The sequence below is a fragment of the Ostreococcus tauri genome (genome assembly GCF_000214015.3).
Source record: "Ostreococcus tauri WGS project CAID00000000 data, contig chromosome 15, whole genome shotgun sequence".
Lineage (NCBI taxonomy): Eukaryota > Viridiplantae > Chlorophyta > Mamiellophyceae > Mamiellales > Bathycoccaceae > Ostreococcus > Ostreococcus tauri.
Window position 1 is genome coordinate 417,136 of NC_014440.2, and position 13,879 is coordinate 431,014.

At 58.2% G+C, this 13,879-nt stretch overlaps 9 protein-coding genes across 9 annotated transcripts; 5 read left to right on the top strand and 4 right to left on the bottom strand.

Annotated features, from left to right (window-relative positions):
- Nucleotides 1-115: 115 nt before the first annotated feature.
- On the top strand, nt 116-1,220 carry OT_ostta15g02440 (unnamed product; the record flags this gene model as incomplete). The annotated part of the gene is made up of 2 exons (XM_022982449.1): nt 116-276; nt 395-1,220. The coding sequence occupies 2 exons, from the start codon at nt 116-118 to the stop codon at nt 1,218-1,220; spliced, it is 987 nt and encodes a 328-aa protein (XP_022841203.1).
- A 154-nt stretch (nt 1,221-1,374) lies between these two features.
- On the top strand, nt 1,375-3,819 carry OT_ostta15g02450 (ABC transporter, conserved site; the record flags this gene model as incomplete). Its single annotated transcript, XM_022982450.1, has 2 exons — nt 1,375-1,426; nt 1,649-3,819. 2 exons carry the CDS (start codon nt 1,375-1,377, stop codon nt 3,817-3,819), a joined length of 2,223 nt encoding a protein of 740 aa, XP_022841204.1.
- An 89-nt stretch (nt 3,820-3,908) lies between these two features.
- On the bottom strand, nt 3,909-4,502 carry OT_ostta15g02455 (Mitochodrial transcription termination factor-related; the record flags this gene model as incomplete). The annotated part of the gene is made up of 1 exon (XM_003083350.1): nt 3,909-4,502. The coding sequence occupies one exon, from the start codon at nt 4,500-4,502 to the stop codon at nt 3,909-3,911; it is 594 nt and encodes a 197-aa protein (XP_003083398.1).
- Nucleotides 4,503-4,590: 88 nt separating this feature from the next.
- OT_ostta15g02460 (Type I phosphodiesterase/nucleotide pyrophosphatase/phosphate transferase) lies at nt 4,591-7,364 on the bottom strand (the record flags this gene model as incomplete). Its single annotated transcript, XM_022982451.1, has 2 exons — nt 4,591-5,414; nt 5,480-7,364. 2 exons carry the CDS (start codon nt 7,362-7,364, stop codon nt 4,591-4,593), a joined length of 2,709 nt encoding a protein of 902 aa, XP_022841205.1.
- A 173-nt stretch (nt 7,365-7,537) lies between these two features.
- Nucleotides 7,538-9,334, top strand: OT_ostta15g02470 (DnaJ domain; the record flags this gene model as incomplete). The annotated part of the gene is made up of 1 exon (XM_022982452.1): nt 7,538-9,334. One exon carries the CDS (start codon nt 7,538-7,540, stop codon nt 9,332-9,334), a length of 1,797 nt encoding a protein of 598 aa, XP_022841206.1.
- Nucleotides 9,335-9,826: 492 nt separating this feature from the next.
- On the top strand, nt 9,827-10,495 carry OT_ostta15g02475 (unnamed product; the record flags this gene model as incomplete). The annotated part of the gene is made up of 1 exon (XM_003083353.1): nt 9,827-10,495. One exon carries the CDS (start codon nt 9,827-9,829, stop codon nt 10,493-10,495), a length of 669 nt encoding a protein of 222 aa, XP_003083401.1.
- A 113-nt stretch (nt 10,496-10,608) lies between these two features.
- Nucleotides 10,609-11,058, bottom strand: OT_ostta15g02480 (unnamed product; the record flags this gene model as incomplete). The annotated part of the gene is made up of 1 exon (XM_003083354.1): nt 10,609-11,058. One exon carries the CDS (start codon nt 11,056-11,058, stop codon nt 10,609-10,611), a length of 450 nt encoding a protein of 149 aa, XP_003083402.1.
- A 195-nt stretch (nt 11,059-11,253) lies between these two features.
- On the top strand, nt 11,254-12,405 carry OT_ostta15g02490 (Peroxin-3; the record flags this gene model as incomplete). Its single annotated transcript, XM_003083355.1, has 1 exon — nt 11,254-12,405. One exon carries the CDS (start codon nt 11,254-11,256, stop codon nt 12,403-12,405), a length of 1,152 nt encoding a protein of 383 aa, XP_003083403.1.
- Nucleotides 12,406-12,605: 200 nt separating this feature from the next.
- On the bottom strand, nt 12,606-13,700 carry OT_ostta15g02500 (Patatin/Phospholipase A2-related; the record flags this gene model as incomplete). Its single annotated transcript, XM_003083356.1, has 1 exon — nt 12,606-13,700. The coding sequence occupies one exon, from the start codon at nt 13,698-13,700 to the stop codon at nt 12,606-12,608; it is 1,095 nt and encodes a 364-aa protein (XP_003083404.1).
- Between the last annotated feature and the right edge of the window lie 179 nt (nt 13,701-13,879).

Sequence of the window (13,879 nt, forward strand, 5' to 3'; positions counted from 1 at the left end):
CGACGACGCAGACAGTTGGAGAGGCCTACCTCTGGAAAGTGCACCGCTCCACTGTACGACGCACATTTCGCGTCCGTTTCGTCTCTTCACGACGACCGCGACCGCATCGGCATCGATGATTATCTCGTGTACGACCCGAACGTCTCGACCGCGCGTGTTTCGGCGTACAGAGACGGCGACGCGACGAAAACGCGTCGTTAGCGAACGGGCTCGACGCGATCGCGACTCGGTGATCCCGCGCTCAGGCGCGATCGGTGGCTCGGAATCGTTCGAGTGGTGCGTGTGAAGATAGACACGACTCGTATTGAGAGCTTGACGTGAAAATGAAGCGCGATCGACCGAGATACGAGGCGACTGACGATGGATTACAACTTGTTATTTTCAACGCGCGCAGCGTCGTCATCGAAAACCGCGCCGCGTCGGTGGACGGGGCGAAACGAACGCTCGTTGTCGCGATCGAGGACGCTCAAAACGTTCGAGGAAAGGAATTGCGTCGGACGACCGAGCGGACGTTCGTGGATAGTGGGAAGAAGTGGACGGAGCGGTACGAGACGCCGGGACAGTTTGTGAAGGCGCGAGGGGACGGGTGGGAGAGCGGCGCGCTCGCGATCGCGCGGTCGCCGTATCACGTGCGATACGACAGCGCGAGATTGGATAGCGCGAAGGTTGAATTCTTGGTGGACGAGCGTACGGACGCGGCGGCGCTCACGGGGGCGAAGCCCGGGGACGTATTTTACGTGAGCGAGCCGCTGGGCTGCGGTTTCAGCAACGTGTTGTTCGCCGATCGGTCCCTCAAGAATGCGATGCAGCACGAGTGTCCGTGCATCATCATCGCCTGCGGCACGCGTGGTTTGGCGCACGCTCGCTCGCTCCTGGATTGGCAGCCCGTGATGGCGTACGCGGACGCGCATCCGGTGTCTCTGTTTTACCTGTGCGAATCGCAGGAGGGCGCGGCGCTCTTGTCCCTGCACGACGAGTGGCGCGAGGAGGGATTCAAAGTGGTGCCGTGCTATGGCGCCTTGGAGGACCAGTTATTCTTGATGGAGCAGTGCTTCATCACCGGTGCCGTCGCCGCGGGCGGGAAACCCACTGTCCTTGGCCCGAGCGCCGCTAGCTGCTCCGTCTTGCTCGCCGGCGCCGAGGGCGAAACCGCCGGCAGGATCCTCACCCTCCTCACTTCACGCGGCATCGCCCGTGAGAACATTTTGACCCCGAACTAGATCCATCCAGCGCTTACTCTCGAGCCCATTTGTGCGCAAAGCGAAGAAACCACCGTCATCCATCGTCGCTCGCGCGTCCCGCTCGTCCCGCGCACCGTCCCGTCCCGCGCCGCAGTCACCGACTCCTTCGACTCGTCACCAAACGCTCCTAACGATGGGTAAGAAGGACGAGACCCCGGAACAGCGCGCGGCGCGCAAGGCCAAGGGTACGTTCGCCTTCATCGTCGTCATCGAGCGATCGCACTCGGTGATGGTTTTCAAAGACCTGGAGGTTTGGTTCAAGGACCTCCGCGCACGTTGTGGACGTGAACGAAGCGAATGAAGCTAGTGAGCTCTCGAAAATAGGTCGATCGCGATGGTGACGAACGATACGAACGCGTGGACTGACTACTGGCGGGCGACGCGATGTCACTTTTGTAAACGCGCAGAAAAGGCGAGCGGCGAGAAGAAGGAGAAGAAGAGCGACAAGTCGGAGAAGAAGGAGAAGAAGGAGAAGAAGGAGAAGAAGGACGAGAAACCGGCGCAGCGAGTGGCTCCAGCGAGACGGGTGCCGAAGGCGCCGGAGGTGGAGCGGCCGGCGGATGATTATCTGGCGGGCATGGATTTGCCGTCGAGCGAGAGCGAGAGCGACGGCGAGGAAAAGGTTGAGCGAGAGGAGAAGAAGATCGAGATCATCGGGCCGTCAGATAAGCAGATCAAACGACAGAGGCAGAAAGAGATCGAAGCCGCGAGAAAGGAGGCGCAGGCTAAGGCGGAGGCTATGATGGAGGACGACGACGCGTTCAACGTGCGCATCCCGAACATGTCGGACGAGTACATGGCGGCGATTGCGACTAGCAAGGATATCAAGATTGACGGATTCTCCGTCAGCGCGCGTGGTAAGCCTCTTTTGAACAACACATCGCTGACGATCGCACATGGTCGCAGATACGGTTTGGTGGGTCCGAACGGTACCGGTAAAACCACCGTGATGAAGTTGTTGGCGAGACGCAAAATTCCAGTTCCTGAGCACATCGATATTTTACTGGTCGAGCAAGAGGTCGTCGGCGACGATCGCTCTGCGCTGCAGTCTGTCGTTGCCGCGGACGTCGAGCTTCAAGAGTTACGAAAGAAGAAAATCGATCTCGAAGACATGATGGAGAAGCTGGCCATCGGGGACTCTAGCGTGACCGAGCCTGTGTTCAAGGACGAGGAGACGGGCGAGGAGCACGATCTCGCCGTCGAGCTCAACAAAACGTACGACCGATTGAATCACAAGGGCGATGCGACCGCAGAGGCACGAGCGTCGAAGATCCTTCACGGTCTCGGCTTTACGGTTCCAAAGAAGGATGGCTCTGTGGGTCCCGATCGTTTCTCCATGCACAACACCACGAAGAGCTTCTCTGGTGGTTGGCGGATGCGTATCTCCCTCGCTCGTGCCCTGTTCATCGAACCGACGTGCTTGCTGCTCGATGAGCCGACGAACCACTTAGATCTACGAGCTGTCATTTGGCTAGAAGAGTATTTGATGCGCTGGAAAAAGACGCTCGTCGTCGTCTCGCACGACCGCGACTTCTTGTCCAACGTCACGACGGACATCGTGCACTTACACGATCACAAGCTCGATCAATACAAGGGTTCGTTTGATCAATTCGAGGAAATGTACGAGATTCGTCGTCGCGAGGCAAACAAGGCTTACGAAAAGTATGAGAAGGAACTGAAGGCTGCCAAGAAGGCATCAAGTAAGTCCAAGCAAGACGCCGTCAAGGATAAGGCAAAGAAGGACCAAGAGCGTAAGAAGGGCAAGGATAAGAACAAGGGTATGATGGTAGACGATGACGAGAACGCACCGGCGCAGTTACCGGAGAAATGGGCCGATTACAACGTCAAGTTTAGCTTCCCGACCCCGACCGAGTTGCCGCCGCCTCTCATCGGTCTCAACGATTGCTGCTTCGAGTACCCGGGCCTTAAGGGCTTCTCTTTGGATAATATCAACATCGGTATCGATATGGGTTCTCGCGTTGTCATCATCGGTCCGAACGGTGCGGGTAAGTCGACGCTGATGAACCTCTTAGGCGGCGATTTGGAGCCGACGGCGGGCGATTCGCGTCGCTCGCACGCCTTGCGCATCGGTCGCTATTCTCAGCACTTCGTTGATGTCTTGGCCATGGACGAGAACCCAGTGGAGTTCCTTAGGCGTAAATACCTCAAGGATAACGGTTCGTCGTACAAACCCGAAGAAATTCGCGCCAAACTCGGTCGCTTTGGTCTTCCTGGTCACAACCATCTCACACCCGTTGTCAAACTCTCCGGTGGTCAAAAGGCGCGTGTGGTCTTCACCGCCATCGCTTTGTCCAACCCGCACATTTTGCTCCTCGACGAGCCTACGAATCACTTAGACATGCAGTCCATTGATGCGTTGGCGGACGCTCTCAATGAATTTGAAGGCGGCGTCATCATGATTACGCACGACGCCCACATCTGCGAAACCGTACTCGACGACGAAAAGAGCGAAATTTGGGTTGTCGACGAGGGCAAAGTTGACAAGTTCAACGGTGACTTCGAGGAGTACCGCAAACAATTAGTCGCCGAGATCGCCGCCGAGCTCGACGATCAGTAACGGATAAAAATCCTCGCGTTGACCCCATGGAAGTATAAAATACAGTGATTCTGATGATTAATCCTTCTCGAGTTGCTACACAATCTAATCTACAGCGAACGTAACAAATACTCCATCACCTCTTCTTTCGTCTTCCCGCTCGCGAGCAAGTAATCCACCATCTTTCTCACGTTTTCGTCCGCGTCCAAACCGAGCAGACTCGGCCTGCGCTCGATGTCCTCCACAAACATTGCCGCGTTTCGATCGAATTGCGCCTCCATATACTCAAAAAGCGGCTCCAATCGTTCCTTCACGCTGTAAGATAGCACCGCGGGATGTCGAATCACCAACGCGCCGACCCCTTTTTCATCCACGCCGCGCAGCTTTAAGAAATCCACCACCTCGCACATTTCCTCTGCCCCGAATTTCATCGCCTTTGGATCCAACCCTTTCTTCGCCATCTCCGCCTCGAATGCCGTGGACGCTCGCGACATCACCTGTAGCGCCTGCGCTCGAGGGACACCGATGGATTCGAGGTACTCGTACTCGCCAATCATCGCTTTCTCCTGAGTCAGGCGATAAATGCGCTGCACGCCCTGTCGTCCCGGACGCAGACGCGATTCGGTGACGATCGAACGCCTGGAGAAGGTCGGAGATACGGTTTTATGCGCGCCGAACGCGTCGGCGCTTCGTTGGGCGAACATAACGGCCGGGGTGTGCGAGGCGCCGTGTGGGGCGGAGGACGCGGAACCCTTGGGCGACGGCTGGCGCCCAGGGCAACTGGGACGAATATCAGTCGAACTTGTCATATTTTCCTGTACGCCCCGTGAACCCCGTGAACAAGAAGATGGAAATTATCGTGAGAGCGTTACCCACGGAGGCGCCTACGGCGTCGAAGACGAATTTCGGGGCGAAGATGGCCCAAACCATGAGGTGTCGTCGATGCAGGGCGGCGCACAGGGCGGCGCACATGGAGACGAGCGCCCGGCATAGGGTGATCTTGGCCCACAACGACATCGCCGGCGTGTGGCCGCAATCGCGAAACTGTTTACCAAACTGATTGAATGAAGTTAGGTGATGGGCGAACATGGGTACAAAGGCGGCGAGGAGGACCTCGCCGCTCCATGTCTCCAGGCCGAGGAGGAATCCCATGCCATAATAGTTGAACTTACGAAATCCAGTGAAGGCGGCGGCGAAGTGTAATCCGTTAAAAGAACACGTGTGCCCGCCGCCGAAGAAGATCACCGAGGTGGCGAGCCAGAGTCCAATCGCAAGCGTCGTTTCGATCGCTCTCGTCGATGCTTTGTGAATCGGATGGTAAGCAACTTGAACAAGGCGAAATACGCCGCGAAAGAGTTTGTACGACGAAAAGACGTACGCTGCGCCCATCGTCGGTCCCGCGAGCAACGTCACTGTGGACGAGACGGCGAGCAAGAAGAGCGTGCAGCGATGGCCAATGTCATTATCTGAACGAGCGTGAACGACCTTAATAAGCACCACAATGGACGATAAGTACGTCACGTGAGGGAGCCAATATTCTTCAACGCCGAAAATCAAAACGCTCGCACTCCGCAGCACGACGCTATCCAACCACAAATCGCGACCTTCACGTATTTCTTCGAGCATTCAAAACGCGTCAAGTCTTCGTCTCGATGTATCGAGTACACGAGCATCGCGCCGCCACCGAGTGTGCACGCCGCGATTGTCACTGTGACGAGCTGCGAAAAGGTAAATGCCGAGTCGCTCTTCACCCAAGACGATCCCAGAGCGTACAAGAAGAAATTACTCAACAGACATTGCACAGTACCTTTTACGACTTCGACACTTTGCGTTCCCTCGAACTCGTCCTCTCGTTTCGCCATCCCCTTTACCATGAGAGCGAGGACGAAAGTTGCAAACAAAAATTGCATCATCTCTCGTTCGCCGACGATGAAACTGTTCGACAGTCGCGCCAGAGACGCTAACAGGACCATGAACATGCCCAAAACAGCGGTAGAATCCATATGAGAGCACTCTTTCGGAGGGCCATACGCGAGAATAGCGTGCACAATAAGTGCAGCAACGAGCGCGCCGAAACCGAGCACCATGCTCATGAGGCCAAACTGCGTCCATCTCACCCGTGCCACGTCCGCTACTTCTCGCAAAAGTTCCAAGATGTGCTCCTTGGAGTCGTTTGAGCGTGGGGTCTCCATCATAGAGTCCAACCTCGCCGCGATATCTCCTCTGAACGGACTCGTTGCGTCGTCGCTGTACGACTGAGTGTAATTCCAAACTTGCTCTATGTTTGCACGAAGCGCGCGAACGTACGCCGCGCGCCAATCAAAGCCATCATCTGAGGACAAATCTGCACTTAAAGCAAGTCTAAATACGTCCTCGTTTACCTTTCCTAGGTTTCCAAATGGTGTGGGAACACCCATGATGGCCGCCATTGTCGGCGCAAAGTCAATTTGCGGTAACGACTCGTCCTCTTCCGACTCGCTTGATCGACACGTCACACCCTTGGAAGCCCACGGGTGATACGCCAGAAGGAACGAGTCCACCTCTTCCGGAGTCCCACCGCCGTGGTCACCGTTATCCGTCATTCCGTGATCCCCAAAGACGAAGAGCATCGCGTTCGTGTACCGGTCGTCGGCGCGCATTGCGTCCGCCACCATTTCAATATCTCGATCGTTCTCCGCGAGCTTGCGCGCCATGTGCGAGCCCGTGGCCCCGAAGGTGTGTCCGACGTGATCGGCACCGAGCATGTGTCCTATCAAAACGTCCCAAGACTCCGGTTGTTTCAACGCGCGAGACATGTGATCTCGCACACCAGCATCAACCGTGCTCGTATCTTTCACGTCCAAACTCGGGAACATCTCGCATCCCCCCGTGAACGTCTCGTTCGCGCCCGGAAAGAGCTCCAACCATGTATCATCCCCACTGATCGCGAGCCGTTTTCCCCTCGACGTCATTGATACGATCAAATTATCCTCCCGAAGCGTTGTCCCGCCGAACGAATCGCTCGCATCCACAAACGTCGGTAACCCCCCGGTGAGTAATCCCTTCAATCGCTGCTGCGTCGTCGTCGGCGCGTCTGCTATAAACTTGAACACCTTTCCACGTCCTCGTTTCTTCGTTCCATCGCTCGCATTCCCGTTAACGTCGCACATTGACCCCAACGCACGCACGCTGCGTAACCGTCCCGTAGTCGCGTCGCCGCTCGAACTGACACCAAACTTTTCTGTGGTCCAATCATATCGAGCGCCGTCAACGATCAAGATAACGACCTTATCAACCTTGTTCGCTCGCGCGTCGTCGTCGTCATCGCTCCAAGACGTCAAGGAACGCTCGTGAGTTTCGACTCTTCTCAACAGAAAACCACTCGCGAAGAGCTTTAACGCGATGAACTCGCACGCTAAGAGCGCCACGAGGACGCGGGTCAACGTCGACCGCATGTTAGCACCGTTAGCGTGCGTCGCTCGTCGACGGCGAAGGGCTGTGCCGACGCGCGAGCTGATGAGGCAGATTTTGCTTTCTTGCGAAGAATCATTGAAACGAGACTGAAACGACGCTCGCCGCGCACTCATCGACGCGACGGACCCCGAAAACGACCGTCGGTGTGCAGTGTCGTTACACAACTTTTTCAGCGCGCGCACGACGTCGAGAATCGCGTTAAATCGATCGAAACGGAAGTATTAAGGAACGCACGTATGACATGTCATCCATCAAGAGCTCAACTGAAATCGTGGAAGCACGCGCGATGACGCGTGAGACGTCGGAGGGACAGCCGTCAACGTCTTCTCGCGATGATCGTTCCGTTTTGAAGCGGTGCGAGGACGTGCGCGAGCGGTTGGACTCGGCGTTGGCGAGCGCAAAGGCACTCGCGGGTGTCCCGCTCGAGCGGGACGCGATGACACGAAGCGCCAGGGCGTGTCGGTTTCGAGTCAATCGATTGCGGGAGCGGTTGGAGAGAGGTTTTGAGGGTGGTAAAAAATGCGTCGGTGCGGTAGTTTTGGAGGCGGATGATTCGATGGTGAAGATATTGGACGCTGACGTGGCGGTTACGGAGGCGCCTGATGTTACAGACGACGACGTCGGGGAGGTGGAATCTAGGGAACAAGAGACAGCGTCGTACGAGCGAACGATCTCGTTTTGGCGCGAGCTAGAGGAAGATGATTCCCCGTCCACAGCGCTATTGCTGCAGTTGGTGCGATTGGCGCTGAACGGAGTTCCAGAGGGCGGCGCGGTGAGCGCGAGAGAGCTCGCGAGACGGAGTCGACCAACGGATATCGACGAAGACGCCGAGCTCTCCGTCAGTGCGCTGTATCGCTCGGCGGATGATTTGATTACGCGCGCGAGTTGTGCGAATTTCGGGTCGGGATTCTTGGCGGGACTCGGTGGACTTTTATCTTTACCGGTCACTATTCCAGGTCAGCTCGCGGTGACGACATTTACGTCGCTGCGATTGGCGTTTGCGATCGCGATATTAGCCGGTCGCGGTCCGTTAGATCCAGCGACCGCAGCGCGAGCCATTCAAGCCGCACTCGGGGTGGACGTTACTGGCGACGACGATGACGACGCTTTGAGCGTCAAGACGGCGAGCGCGAAGGAGGGCATGATGCACGCGGCGATTCGTGGATCCGGCACGGCGCTTCAGGGTGCGTCGTGGCGTCTGATGCGCGTCGCTGCGACCAAGCTCGCGCAGAGAGGGGTGCAGAGGGGGGCTTCAATGGCTGTGACGAGAGCGGTGCCCATCATCGGTGGCGTCATCGGCGGCACTGTCGACGGCGTGCTCACGCGAACCGTCGGCGCTCGGGCTGTGGAGTTATTCTTTCCACCTCGACCCAGCGGCGTGAAGCCAAACGGTGCACTCGGCGAACACGCGGAACAGGCGGTGGCAAACTTAAAAATTGCCGCCGAGAGCGCAGCGAGCTCGCTCAACGGCGCGTTTGATTCGCTTTCAGCATCCTTTAAGAAGAGCTTTGGTTCGCGCAGGGACAACGCTTCCAGCGCCGGCGACACGCCGACGAGCGTCGGATACCAATCGAGCGAGCTTCAGGATGACTCATGGGAGAGATTTGAGCGCGAGCTTGAGCTCGAGAGCATGCGCGAGATCCTCGAGGACGGGTATCAATCGAAGCGTCGCGATGTTGTCACTCCGCCGGCGTCGTCGCCGACGAAATCCGACCCCGCCAAGGACGCCGAGCGCGCTGCTAAACGCGCGGAGAAAGACATCTTATGGGCCGAACACGAAGCCGAGTGGAAGGTGTTCTCCGAGGACCACTCTGACTCCACCGGTCCGCGTAAGCGCCTCGTGCGCTACCGTGATGTCCCGTGGCCTCCGTCCACCTCCCGCGTCCTGCTCGGATCCGCTGGCCGCGACGCCACCCCTGTCGACGTCAGAGATGCCTACCGAAGACTCATCTTACGGTGGCACCCCGATCGCTTCGCCCGATACGCCCTCGATTCGAGAGATTCGTCGAGAATCAACGCCAAACTCGCCGCACTCGCGAGTGCCATCAAGGACCAATACGCCGCGTTCCAAACTTCTTGTTAGCGCTCTTCAAACACCCCCGACGTCACTTCTCGCGCGTCGATGCCCAAGGACACGACTTCCGAGGACAGACAATCATCCAAAGAACCATTCGCGCTCGTTCGATCGATCGCCGCGTCATTAAACGGCGCGCAGGGATCGTTTCTGGTTGATTCTTTAAAAAGTCCACTCTCTGCATTCGCACTCTCTCTCGGCGTTTTCTTCTCCGCGGCGGCTCTATCCGCGTCGTTCGTCGCGTCATCACGGGCGAGAACGAAGGCCGAACGGGACCTGCCGAGCGGGACGCATTGGAGAGCGGCTTCGAGGGCGTTACGGGCGCTTGGGGCTGCGAGCGCGGCGACGGCTGCGCTCGCGTGTGGCGCGTGCGGCGCAGCCGCGGTGATCGGTGGAATTCATACTCCCAAAGACGTTCGAGAGGCGTTTGGGCGGCACACGAGGGCTGGATTCGACGTCGTGCGACGTGGTGAGAAGGGTAGAGGGGGTGCGACTTGAGGGATGGAGTTGGACGTCAGCGCGGTTGGAAACTTGGGCGAATGCGTCGAGGCGTATCGGCGAGCAGAGAGAGTGGGTGATGGCGCCCTGGCGACGATTCCGAGGCTGTACGCGCTATGCATGGACGTGCAAGAGGTGAAATTGGGTGAGGCAACGCGAGCGGCGACGGAGGCGGCGATGAGCGAGCGTTTAAGGGCGTTTTTACAAAACGGTTTCGCGCATCCGAGCGAGCGGAGAGCGGCTCCAGAACAACTCACGAGCGCGATAAACGTCGTCGCCTCGTCGCTCAGGGCGATGGAGACGGCGGTAAAGTCGGCATCCGAAGCCCTGAAAGAGTTCATCGAGGCGACGTCGGGAAAACAGAGCGATGGCGACGCATCTTGGATCGCCGACGTTCCAGTTCCCGTCTTGCTCACGGCATTCGCACTCGACGGCGACAATGCGAACGAGAACAATGGCGCGTACACCGTGGAACAGTGGTTATGGATATGTACGTCCGTGGTCGATCAGCTCGAGAAAGACCTCGAAACAAAACGAAAAATCGTCTCATACCTACGCTCGGGCGAGCTCGCGAGCGATGAGCTTTCTGGCGTCGCTGCGACGTGGAGCGCGCATCCGCACGTCGACGATCGACTCCTCGACCTCGCACGCGGCGCCGCGGAGTCGTCATAGATCATTAAACATAGCAAAAATGTAAATTACAAGAGCGAACGGAACGAAGACCGCTCTCAATAGCGGTCGTCGCGCGTCTGTTATCACGACGACGACAACATCAAAGCTTCATCTCACCCTCGATCGCTCCCTCCGCCCTCCGCGCTCGCCGAAATCGCCGGCGTCCCGAACGCACGCGCCCCCGCAGCCCGCGGCGACCCCTCGATCGCGTCCAAATCTTCTCGCAACCTCGCGTTGCACTCGTCAAACTGCGTCCGCACCGCGGCTTCGTCCCGCTCGCGATCCCTCACCACCTCCGTCGCTCGGAAACTCTCGTACGCCTTGGTCCAATCACCTCGCTCGTCCTCGCCCAACGATCGACGCGTCGGCGAGCCGAGCGCGCTCGTGAGTTCGACGTCTCGGTCGTTTTCAGATCTTCTCTCCCGAACCTCTTGACACCCCCCGCACGGCGACAGCGCGCTCGCGGCGTCGCATATCGCGTTCGCCACGCGGGTTCCGAGGAGTTGTTGATCGTTCAGGACCACGTGCGGGTTCGGCGGCGCCGACGCGTCGTCCTCGGGCATCGTCCGTCGAATTCTGCCGATGCCGTTTTCAACCACCCCGCGAGGCAAAAAAAAAAAACACCACGCATGGAACGACATTCGCCAAAGGCGCGAGCACCTTTCGAGCGGTCGGCGCACCTATCGTTCGATCCTTTCGAATGGACGTGTGATGGTGGATTCCATCACACGAACGCCCGTGGGTCACTCGGCGACGCGATGACGACGCGCGCGCGATGGCGACGTCGCGCGTCGACGCTCGCGACGGTGGCGGCGATCGGGTTAGGATGGTCCTATCTCGCCTCCGAGCGCGCGCGCGCGTGGCGAGCGCGTCTACGGGCGGTTTTGAATGATTTTGGTTTTGAATCAGCGCCGGATGCGCGCGAGGGGACTTTGGCGACGAATGCGGGAGGTATGACGGACGATGATTCGCGTGAAAACGAGTCTTCGGCGGATGATAAATTATCTCGAGAGATGGCGCGGGTGAACGGGATCACGAAGACGGTCGCGGCGCCGGGACGAATGGCGGCGTTGCGGAGAGGATTGAACGAGGCGCTGGGGCGGGAGAGCGAGACGCCGGAGGAAAAGTTGGGAAAGGCGTGCGTCGCGCTCGCGGCGGCGAGTGCGATGGAGCTCCTGACGCGGACGACGGTGAATTTAATCGCGAGGAGGGGGTTTTTAGATAGAGAGAGTGGGGTAACGCGGGAGACGTTGGATGACACGTCGCGCGCGGCGTTTTTGCAAGCGACGAGCGTGTACTTCTTTGCGAGCGGTGTTCGTGAGCTCACATCGATTGCGCGGGCAATCGTCGAGCGCGAGTTGGAAGATTTCGGCAGAGAATCGTGGACTAGGGAGGACACGATCGATTTCATGCGGAGGTGTCGAGAGACGATGAGTCGGGCGCTCTTGGTGCCGAGCGACGTGTTCAGCGATCCGAAAGCGCTTCCATTCGAGCGGAAGAACCGCCTTCACGTCATGGCGCCGCGCGCGTTTCCGTCGTGGGAGTCCATGCTGTTACCGCCGAAGAATCCCGATTTCAACGAAATTCTAGGCCCCGCTCCAAAGGATGACGCCGATGGGCACGAGCTGCAGGTTCGTAATCTGCGAGACGTAATGAACGAGACACGGCTTGTTGTGCGTTCACCGCACTTCGTCGTCGCGATGAACGACGCCATGCACGCAGCGTGGCGCGCGCACGCTGACGCGCTTCCGCGAGAGTTGTTCGGGGGTACGCGCAGCTCGACAATCGACGTTGTGGACGCCGCCCATGTAGTTGACGCGACGACGGAGCGCATCGCGAGCGACGCAACGTTGTTGGCCGCCATCGCAAACGAATCGGGTGTCGTTTTTTTTGGTGATGCGATTTGGTGATGAATGGGGCGACTCGATCGTACAGTGGCCGCGGTCGCGGTGGTTTCGTGCCTCCGTACGGCGGCGGCGCCGGCGGAGGTAATGGACAACGCATGAAACTTATTGTAATTTATTAATGCTATGATAGGTGCTGTATAGTAGCGTGAGCACCGGAGGTGCAATGAAGAATCGATTATGCTAACAAAGTTGGCTCCTGTGGCTCAATTCCTGCTCTCTGCTTTTCTCTCCCTGAGCTTGGCGGCGAATCTCTTTCCCTCGGCGGTTTTGAGCCAGCGCGCGATGTCTCGCTTGCCGCACGCGTACATTTCGCTCAATCCGTCGTCATCGGCGGGAATGAACGTGTTGTGCCGAGGTCTTGGCGCGCTCGGCACCAGCGTCGCCCCCCAATCCGTCGTATCTTCCGGGTCCAACCCGATGCGAAGCGTCTCCTCAGCGAGCGATGCGAGATTATTCGTCACCCCGCCGTCGACGCACACCATCCCGCGATGGAGGCACACCCCTGGAAACGTCCACGTTGGGATGTACGTTGACGCTATCACGGCATCGATCAAGTCATCCTTCGAATCGAACTCGGTCAATATCACGTTATGCGGCGTCGGCAGCAGCGACGTGATGGAGATGAAACACTTCCCCGTGCACCTCTCACCCGCATCCTCCGGCAAGACGTCGTCCAGCAAAAACCTACACTTACTCCCTACCGTGGTCAGATTCCGCCACCACCTATCGCGGTGTAACGACGCGATGTCCGGAATGTGCGCCCATACAACGTCAGGATCCACCGCGCACGCCGCGATCGCCGCCATCAACGACCCCACGCTTGATCCCGCCCAGTGCACTTCCTTCATCGCTTCGGCGCCGAACTCTGTATACAATCCGTGATACACCCCGATGTGATACCACGTCCGAAACCCCCCACCGCACATCGCCACGCTCGCGTGCCCGTCGTGCACGACCGGTGTCCGTTTCCGACCCTTACCCACGTCACCGTGATGTCTGACGCGCGGTCGCCACAGCGGCGAGCCCAAGAGCTCCCAAAAAGCCATCCACGCGCAAAGCCACATCCCCTGCGCCATCGCCGCCGGAATGCCATAGATCAAGCGGCAGACAACGATGAAACGCCCCTTACCGGTCTCTAGATACGCCGGGTAGCGCTTCGCGTGGAAAACGGCGTGAATGAAGACGTTCAACGAGTACAAGAGGATCGCGGTGAGAATCAAGTATTTCCACTCATTCGTCGTCAAAGTAGTGCTTTCAGACGCCGATAGAGCTTTGTGAAGGGCCACACGAAGACCCATTTTAGATTCGTCCGTCGATCGACCGTTTGCGCTTGAGGCACGTCCGATAGATCGTCGGAGAGTGCGGAGATGGGAACACGATGTGTATTCGACTAAAAATGGGTGAGCCTGAGGCCCCTTGCGTAATGTCAATCATAGAGCCGTGTGGACAGTACGCATGGACGCATTACGCGATGTTC